Below are 9,827 nucleotides of genomic sequence, written 5' to 3'. Positions count from 1 at the left end.
GGATATTTTCTGTAATTTCTGTGATTAGCTACATAACTCAAAACACATAAAGCATTAACACTTTATGCCTTGGAGGTCTGGAATTAAGGCATTATCATGTGGCAACTGCCTTAAACAAAAAGACATAATGTTCATTCATCCAGAGTCAAAAAGTCTGTTATGTAAAATGCAACAAATTTATCTTGTAGTTGGATTTATACCAGACTTTTTGCATGAGGATGAATAAAATAAAATCTTATTGATTGTTTATCCCTTGTGTTGTTTTTTTCTGCAAATCTGCATTTTAATAATTAAAATCAATCTTCAACAAATATCAGCATTATATTGCTGCCATATAATATTTCAAACACATTAAGGAGACGTGTGAAACCTTTGCAGGTGTAAAAACCTTTGCAGGGCCAGTTATCGAACTTGACTTTGGTGGAAGTTGTACTGGAAAGTAATTACAATCATGTAATTAGTCAGTTTTAAAGAGTTGTGAATACAACATTGTGGGTGGCTGTCTGTGTGCCTAATTATACATTTTTCATATCCTGAAATCTGCTGTAGGAAATTGAAACCAGGGCCAGCTTTGACCAAAACTTCTTTCAACCCAAGTGAAGCTGCATTTTAGCACATTGGAAAGACTTTGTGTTTGAATTCACTTAATAAAACATCAGAATAAATTTAAATTAAGAAAAAACAGGGATGCAAAGTGCAAGACTACAGGTAACAAAACATGACATTTTCAGAGGCACTCCTGTAGAGGGGTTGCAAGTAAAGGTGCTTCGCCAATGATGCAGAATTTTGCAGAAACCTATTAAATGCTACTTTCCGTGATGGAGGGTGTGTGATGGCTGTAATAAGTCTCTAACTTGGGCAACATTAACACAAATAGCTTCCTGATTAAGGTATGCATGTAAAGTGTGAAAACATTCACTGGGACTCCATCCCAAAACACAGAACAGAAATATTCCACTGATAGTGACATAACGATCAAAACAACAAACCATAGAAAACGTAGCAAATGGAAGACTAAAATTTTGTGTTTAAAACACCCGTTTGGAGTCAAATTTTGACTAAACAAAGTTGTAGGTATAAAAATGGCAAAAAAAGCTAGAAAACTAAAAAGAGAAACTGCTTCAGAGTGACTGTGTTATATTCTGTTTGATAAACTTCTGGAATGTTTTCTTCACTTTGTAAAGTGACAGGATAAGGTCAGTGTTTTGGGATATGTTGTTGTACAGCTACATTTCCGGCATTTGTCTTTTTAATTCCTCCTTTCAACATCAGTCCGATTGGCCGTTCTGGCAGCCTTTTAAATACAGTTCGTCCTGCGACAGATGTCCATCAAAGGCGTCCATGTAGAGGCTGCTGGTGCTGCTGCCGCTGCTGCCCAGGAACGTGCCGACCGCTCGGCCCTGACGAGCGTGACCGACGGCATCGCTGAACACTTTGTTGATCTGCTCCTCTGAGGGCATCCACCAGTCCGGGTTTGAGGCACAGTGCATCCGGATGAATTCTATCGGGGAGATTTTAAATAAAAAAAAAGATTAGAAATCAAAGTTGTATTATTGGAAATCAAAGCAAGCCTTAATTTTTAAGAGGGTTCAACGGGAATGAGGTTTCGAGGGGGGGCACCATGTGTTCTGTATCATATTTGTGATCTAATCATTTTGAACTTCACTGTACATGTGTCACACAATACCATGATAGTGGGACTATCAATGCTCAATCTTAAATATTACATAGACCTGATCTTTCTGTCTCAACTCCATATTTCAAAGTTAAACAACATCCGTTACAATGTATGCAATGACAATATTAAAGTCACCTATAGTGATGAACTTATAGATATTATACCTGCTTAACAGCTCAATGCACCACTGTGCCTGATTACAGCATGGCTGTAGACTCTTGTTCAAGCAGAAATGTGAAGTATTCACTGCTTCCAGCTTTTCACATGTGAATATTTGCTGCTTTTCTTTGTCATACAAGATAGTACACTAAATCTATTTTTAGTCAAATAACTGACATTTGAAGATATTTTAACAGTGGATCAATTAATTAAGAATATAAATGGCAGAATAATTGATAATGAAAGTAATTGTTAGTTACAGCCCTACAGTGTAGAAACACAATGACTTTAGATGCTTCCACACAAGGTAAAAGGGGTTCCTGAATGGTTTAATGAAAATAAAAATGATCATATGCTGTGGCCTTCACAGTCACCAGTTATCACCTGAATCTGCGGTTCCCCTCGGCTCTAAGCATTGTCACAGACAGTTTGAACTCATTGTTTAGCACACCTTTACTGTTTTGATATTGGGATGATATGTCACTATTGTCTTAACAGCTTATTTCCGCTGCCCCCAAGAGACAAAAAAAGTAAATTAAGAAAATCAATTATTGCAGGTTTAAAATAATCAGTGTGTGAGACAGCTCGAGGTAGAAATGAAATAGTGGTGCAAGCGTTCAGCTCAAGGGTAGAATTTGGATGATAGTTGGTGAGATGATGAAGAGGCAAACAATGGTCTTTTTATGTCTTACGTAGAATAAAATAGTGTTAAGTAACAGAAATCAAGTGCTGAAGGAAATAAGAAGAAAACATGATCTGATTGGTTATAACTGAAATCACATAACCACAAATTGGATTTGTGTCAGATCTCAGGCCGGATATAATGATAAGATAATGAAATTTTAATATTTTATGTTTTCATACCGTTAAAAAAATCATATCTGTGCCAAATGTGAACCAAAACCATTTGCTCGCTACATGAACATATAACTCATATTGTTACGAGCCCATTAATAATGAGCTCACTTGAGAGCTATTGCTGCTTTTCAATTCTGAAACATGGGTCATAGGAATAGAGTTCTCTAATAAGTATGGTAATAAATCATTCAAACAACTCTGAATTTTATATGCTGACATTTGCCAGAGCTGTATGTGTACTACCACTGTTCTACCACTGTTTCACATTCACACTGAGTGGGACTGAAGCATAATGCAGATACTACTTTTTCAGGCCGTGTACCTCTGAGGCAGCTGACTTTGACGGGGTTTAGCGGCCGTCTCTCCAAGCCTGGATCTCCTGAGTGGACTGAACGCTTCCTTTTGCCCAAACCGCAGGAGAACTTGAGCTCGTCCGTGGTGAAGACATAGCGAATCAGGTAGCGCAGCAGCCGTCTGCCATCTTTCTTAGAGGAGTTGACGGCTTCGTCCCACTGCTTATTAGTGATGAAGAGAGGATAGTTCTCCAGGAGCTGTTTGCTGCCCTTCAGGGAGGAGGAAGACAGGGAGTTTAGGTATGTTCATAGTCGTACTGCATCAGGAACTGAACTGCTCATGCAGCTTATTTTATTCCAGATTCGACTGCATTGTCTAAAGTTTTGACAGCTTTGAAACTGACTTTTAACCTTTAAGATGCATCTTATTTTAACTAAAGTAATGGATGGTTCTTTCTGTGTGCACAACATCTGGTGTCGATTTCACTAATGCACCACCTTTTTCTGTTGGTTTTACAGGCAAGAATAAACACAAAAAATATCCTTGACAGTGTTAAAAAACAACAATTATTATAGGCTTTAATAAAAACACAAACCTCAAAGACTGTTTGTCGTTCTTCTTCCTGTAGAGAGAGTATTCTTTAATTTCACATTTTCACACCCAATTAACACAATGAAGAACTTAATGCAGGATATATTTTTAGAACTTAAAATATTCTTCTTATAACACATGCTGTAAATAACTGTGAATAATGTACATGAGCCAGTTTTCTCACCTCTGTGAGCTGCTCCTCTGGCATCGGCTGCACCAGCTGGTTGTGAAACTCAAGAACAGTCTTGAAGTAGTCAAGAGCATTTTGACAGGGAACTGTACAAAAATGTGACCAGTCATACAAACACATTAGTAAATAGACGACTCATCTGGTATATAATCAAACAATAATAAAAACCTCCAATATCTCCTTAAAAGATCATTTTAAATTGAATGTTTAGTGATTTTAAATTGAGATATGTGCAGATAAAATGAGCCGTTTAGTGTAAATTAGGTTAAGGGGACACTGGGGAGCTCATAATGCTTTGGGGAGAGCAGGGAAGTTATCAAAAATAGATGCTATTAGGACTGTTGCCCCAAACTGTGATGCATTTAGATGTAGTGAGAGCTTGTGGCTCTCTGAAACTGATGATACACAGAAATTTAACCCAAATTATTGAGGTCTAATATTGACAAACTACATGGATATGTGGGTTTGGTACTGATTAATGCTGGCCTTTTTGATCAGAAAACATTTTCAGCTTATTTTCTCTGATACAGACAGGTGACAAGAGAAAGAGCTTGAATAGTTAGTTTATTATATCTTATATTATAGTCGATTAATCTATCTACATAAAATTGTCCCTATTGATCAACTTTTCTAGTCATTTTATATTTTTTATTTTGTCCACCACTTTTTGCTCCAGACTGAAATATTTCAACAACTCAAAAGGCACGTTTTTCAATGCCTTGTATGAAAATTACAAGAGCACAATGTACATAATCCCAATACATACTTTTTTTAAACGGAAACAAACCATTTAACACCCAGTTGCAAGTAATGAACCAAAGCATCTTTATGTGTCTAATAGTTCAGTGAGGGCATTTCTCTCTGCTGGATCGTTGTGTTGTTTCTATCGATCCTGGTTTGATGTTGACAAATCTCTAAATGGTCATATTAAAACCAGGAGGCTGATCCTGAATGTGACATTTCAGCAGAAGCTGCAGTGCAAGATGGATCAGACTTGAAATTGCCAGGAAAAAATAAACATTACTGGTAGGTAAGCTTAACTAGCTGGAGTTTTTTTGTAGTTGATTCACACTAACATTACTGTACACAAACTATTCAGTAATTGAAATAACTTAAATTTTGAAGGCAGTGATCACTAATATTTTATGTTGAACCAATTTTCAGATTTTGTGTATAAGAGTGTATTATTTTAAGCACTGAAAGGCAAATCGTAATTATTTGAGTGCACACAGAAAATTTGTGCTGTATTTTACTTAACTAACAAGGTTTAACTTCAGTTTTAAACTTTAGATTGCACTCTGAGGATTATAAAGGACAGTGACAGGTATATTACAGTAATTTTCAGCAGTTAAGATAATTTATTATGAAGCTGCAACAGGGTTTGTACAAAAACACTGTTTTAGATTTTTTATCACAAATTCCTCATGCAGGGAGCCACCCTTGTTTAAAACAGGATGGAGGCATAAAATATAAATTATTTCTAATAATTACTACAATAGACATTTGATAACTAAAAACAGGTACTAGCACATAAATAAATGATTTGCTCCTCAGACTAATTTTCATGGCTGCAGGGAGGAAAATAGGCAATATGCTGCAGAGGAGGGGAAACTATGAAGCTACTCATTTATGTGTACAGACTAATTCATTTTATAATTAAAGGCAGATTGTTTCACTGACATTGTACAAAATTTTTTTTTTCTATAATCTTTGTTCTTCGCAGCCAAACAAAGATGAAGGCCTCAAACCTGCTCTCTCCTTATCAACCATTTCCTCGCATTTGCTGCCACCTTTGACATTATTTTCTGCAAAACTAAATAAATATTTTTAAATAGAATTGTGTTTTTATTTTAATGGTATATGAAGGGGTACTTTATATCAATATAAAACAACTAGAAAAATTAATTTAAAAAATATAATCTTGCGACAGGATTACATTATATTTTGTCACAGGTTGAAGTGCTGGAAATGGCCCCCAGGCCGGAGGTATGAGACCCCTGAATTAGAGAAAGGGTCAAAATGAGGCACATGCCAGAGTTGCCTTGGCCCCCCAAATCTTAAAAATCTGCCACTGACCACCAAATCAGGAAAGTATCTTTTAGAAGCTCCAGAGCTGTAAAGAATCTGTGGCACAGAAGCTGTTCTGGTAGCTCGTAGTGGAACAGCACCTTTAAATTGTCACCAATCTATACCAACACAAGTATGAATTCAAATCAAACCCCTTTGACATCCTGGCTTTCATTACTGCACCTGGGATGTTCTCCAGCTTGTTGCGGAGCTCCTCGTTCTCCTGCTGCAGAGATAGCACCTCCTGCTCCAACTCCAGGCAGCGCGGACAGCAGTTCTCCTCCTCCTCTTCTTCCTCAGGCAGCGTGGACGACGGGTGGCCATACGACTCTGACGGAGTCGGCGAACCCCAGCCCCCCAGGTTGTGTCTCGGAGGAGACACCCCAGAACCGGGCTCAGCCAACGGACACTGCTCATCCTCCAGACCCACAGCCAGATGTTGCTGCTGCTGAGGCCCTGAGAGCAGATAGTTCTGTAGGGAGTCTGTGAAGATGCGGAGAACGGCAGAGGTCTGTTGTTGGCTCAAATGGCTTTGTTGGGCCTCCTCTTCTGGGTCTGTGGTGGAAGAGCTCTCTTCAGGTTTGGACTTCCCCAGTGAGGAGCAGTGAAGCCCCTGTACCTCCTCTGGCCCGTCTTCCAGCTTGATGTTAGAGGTGAAGGAGGAGGAGGGCTCCAGGAGACGGCCGTTGTTGAGGAGGCTGAGGACTCGGCTACATTGTTGGGCAAAGGCATCCAGGATGAGACGATTCTCTGTGACGGAGAGAAGGAAAGACAAAAGGTCAGAGCCACTCTGCAGGTCAGTCCCTGCTGTAGAATCACAGAATCTACTGCGTTCATAGACAAACTTTTGAGCTTTGAAACAGCAGTTCACCTCAAGATCTATTTAATAGCTGTTCTGGAGCTTTTATATCACATGGTCCTCACCAGTCTGCTCAGTTTCCATGTGAAGGAAAGAAGGAAAAAAGGAGGCATAAAGAACCAAAACCAGTGAACACAGAGTCACTCATATTGTTTCACTTTATAGCGAACTGAAATAATGTTTCAGTGCAGCAAATATAATCTCTGATTATTATCTCTAAATAATCTCACCACAGTCCATTAAGTAACTATTCTGGAGCTTTTGACTGTATAGCAGCAGAATGAGTTGGTCCATTGCCATAGAACAGCAGATGTTCAACATGGGTGAGAAGTCCTCGAGCTGCTCAGGATCTTGGAAAGTTTTAATATCTACAGTTCCAAGCAAACTCAATCGGCTGACAAAGACCATGTGATGCAGTCAAAAGCTCCACAACAGCGACTGTATCTATCATCTGGCTTTAATAGAGATCATTCTTTTCACTACATCAGAGTGGTTTACTTTAGGAAAAGTATCAACAAGTGCTGAAGTATTAAATGTATTAAGTGTACTTAAAGTATCACAAGTAACAGTGAAGAAATGTGCCCCCTGTGACATTATTAGGGTTGTTCATATAGATCCATCAGTGTCTAAGCAGCATTTTATTGTTACAGCTGGTTGAGGTCGAGCTGGTTGTAACTGCTTTGTATAGAGTTGTTTAGTCCAGGTTTTTGATCTCGGGGTCAGACAGTGGAAAAGTCAGAAAAAAGAGAAGATTTTACTACACAACTCTTTATTCATATTTTTGAATCTTTGCTTTTATTGTAAAATATGGTATCATTTGACGTCTTTGGGCCTTAAAAACATGTTTAATGAAGCCATCTGAGAAGTTTAGAGGGGACATTTTCTGTAGTGGAACTGACAAGTCATAAACATTTCAAATGTGAGAAAGGGGCTTCAATTGCTTTATTGTGCAGAGGTCACAAACCATAAAGGTGGCTAGTACTGGTTTTATTTTTAACAATGCATTCTACTTTAAAAACTTAAAGCACAACCTGTAGTAAACCACAGGGTATATTTCCCTGGGTAAAAGCAGAAAGTAGCAGAAAATAGAATGTGAAGTACTAGTACCTCAGTAGTACAGTACTTGAGTGATCATACAGAGCATACACACTTCTGGAAACAATATAAATGGTTGTGTGATTCTTTGGGCCTCCCTTTTTCTTTCTTGTTCAGCGTGTTATTGTGGCAAAGCTCTCCATAACGGTAACATACAGTTGGCACCTCTGTTCATAGAAATGTCAGCTTGAATATGTTGATTTATTCAGATGTCAATAAACTCACAGTATCTGCTGTGACCAAACACAGCAAAGGAAATCAGCACAGAGCCATTGTCCAGAAACAAGCCTCAGTGTATAGTTTCCCTGATAGTCTGAGCACGTCTCAATGAGATGATCTCACACATACCTCCATGTAATGATTATCAGTGGCCTCACACTCACACACACACACAAATATACACACAGGCAAAATGAGTTCTAGGCGGCCACTGCTGCGTTGCCACTCGCTCAGACGTGTCTATCAGCCTGGCGCAGATGTGTCGCATTTATTAATATGCGTGCTGTCTCTGTTTACCCGTCGAGATGTATCTGATATCATTCGCCTTCACCCTGCACCCCCTCCTCCCACCACCCACCCACTCCCCACTACCACCACCACCCCACTCTCTTCGCTCACCAGTTCTGTGGCACCGTGAGCTGAGAGCCTCATAAAATTTCATTAAAAACAACACGCTCGGCAGAGGCAAATTTATGAGCCCCATTTATTTTAATCACAACTCTTTGGGAAAGGCTTCTCAATGCAATTTGTGTTATTGTGTGCTGAACTGATTGCTGAGGCCCAGGGGTCTCTGGTGCTTCTCCTCATGAAAAGGGCATCAAGTTTTTTTTTCTTTCCAGGCCTGAGAGGGACATTAAGTTGCTCCTGCCGTGCAGATAAAAGCACTTTGATGTGTCATTATCAGTAAAAATGCACGGCACGTTTAGCTGGGATTGGATGATACATCTTGTGTAATATGGGTAGATTCACTGAAGCAGGGGAAATATAATTTTGTTTGATTATTTCATAAGTGAAATCAGGACCACGTGCATGCCAGAATAGATGCAAACAATGGGCCATCATCCCTGAAACCTGGGCGTTATACTTACAAGGAATCAGGCAGACTTTCACACATTGAAGATCAAACCTGTAATACTTCATGCACACATTTGCCAGTTCTCATGTAGGTGAGTTATTATAGGGCTACAGTGCAACCTGAGCTCAGCCTGAACACTTGATTGTCTGTAAAGTAACAATAACCAGCAGCAAATTGAGCCTGTGCTGCCAGCGGTGATAAAGAGATTAATATCTGATTAGAGGATGAGATGTCTAATGTTTAATTTCATAACTGCCAGGATTAGGTTCATTGCTTTCATCTTAATGTTGGTTCCCATGGACCCGCCCTCCACACTAGGAGCACATTTCTTCCTGAGACTGCACAGCCCTCTAATGAAGAGCAGCTGAGGAGAAAAATGAACAATGTGTTTCAACCGGAGATTGTGAGGGCCCTTCTTGCACACACACACACACACACACACACAGACAATTACCCAATGTAATTTTTAGCACATGCACACTGGAGATTCAATCATGACTGCTCTCATTACAGCAGCAAATCAATCACTGCTGACAGGAAGAGAAAGAGGAAGAAATGGGAACAAAAACACGAAGCTCAGGTGATGTACAGCAAACAAAAGAGATGCTCGCGTTTAATGGCATATTGTTTTGCCTCCCATCCAAGTTTATTGACTTTACGCTCATATATCTGAGCAGCTAAAATCCAAAATATGCACCAGAATCTGGACAATCTCAGGACACCAGAAAAGTAGTCCAAACGAATAAAAACAACTCTCATCACTCACTCTGAACAAGTTTGAAAACCCACCTGAGCTGATCCCGTAGGTGCAGTCAGGGGAGAATCTGGGCTCCGCGCTGCCGCTGCTGGCGCGCCGCTGCTGGGTACCGGGAGACGCTGCCGCCGCCACGCTGCCCGCCGGCGCTGAGGTGGATGTCGGGACCCTGCTGCTGGGCCTGTTCTCACATGGGAAACGATGCTG

The 9,827-nt window shown here is 39.8% G+C and overlaps 1 protein-coding gene across 1 annotated transcript in view; it reads right to left on the bottom strand.

The window, feature by feature from the left end:
* Nucleotides 1–257: 257 nt before the first annotated feature.
* Nucleotides 258–9,827, bottom strand: part of LOC118333954 (BEN domain-containing protein 4) — a 10,238-nt gene continuing 668 nt past the window's right edge. Inside the window, exons 2-7 of the mRNA XM_035669775.1 lie at nucleotides 9,656–9,824; nucleotides 6,021–6,587; nucleotides 3,765–3,856; nucleotides 3,585–3,611; nucleotides 3,018–3,258; nucleotides 258–1,501 (exon numbers count right to left, since the gene is read on the bottom strand). Coding sequence (XP_035525668.1) covers nucleotides 1,269–1,501; nucleotides 3,018–3,258; nucleotides 3,585–3,611; nucleotides 3,765–3,856; nucleotides 6,021–6,587; nucleotides 9,656–9,824 — 1,329 coding nt within the window. The 3' untranslated portion in view covers nucleotides 258–1,268. The remainder of the gene's footprint in view (nucleotides 1,502–3,017; nucleotides 3,259–3,584; nucleotides 3,612–3,764; nucleotides 3,857–6,020; nucleotides 6,588–9,655; nucleotides 9,825–9,827) is intronic.

This window comes from Morone saxatilis, unplaced genomic scaffold (assembly GCF_004916995.1).
Source record: "Morone saxatilis isolate NCDOM2014 unplaced genomic scaffold, NCSU_SB_2.0 Contig22, whole genome shotgun sequence".
In the NCBI taxonomy this organism is placed as follows: Eukaryota; Metazoa; Chordata; class Actinopteri; family Moronidae; genus Morone; species Morone saxatilis.
The sequence above is the reverse complement of the archived record's forward strand: the minus strand, read 5'-3'. Positions and strand labels throughout refer to the sequence as shown.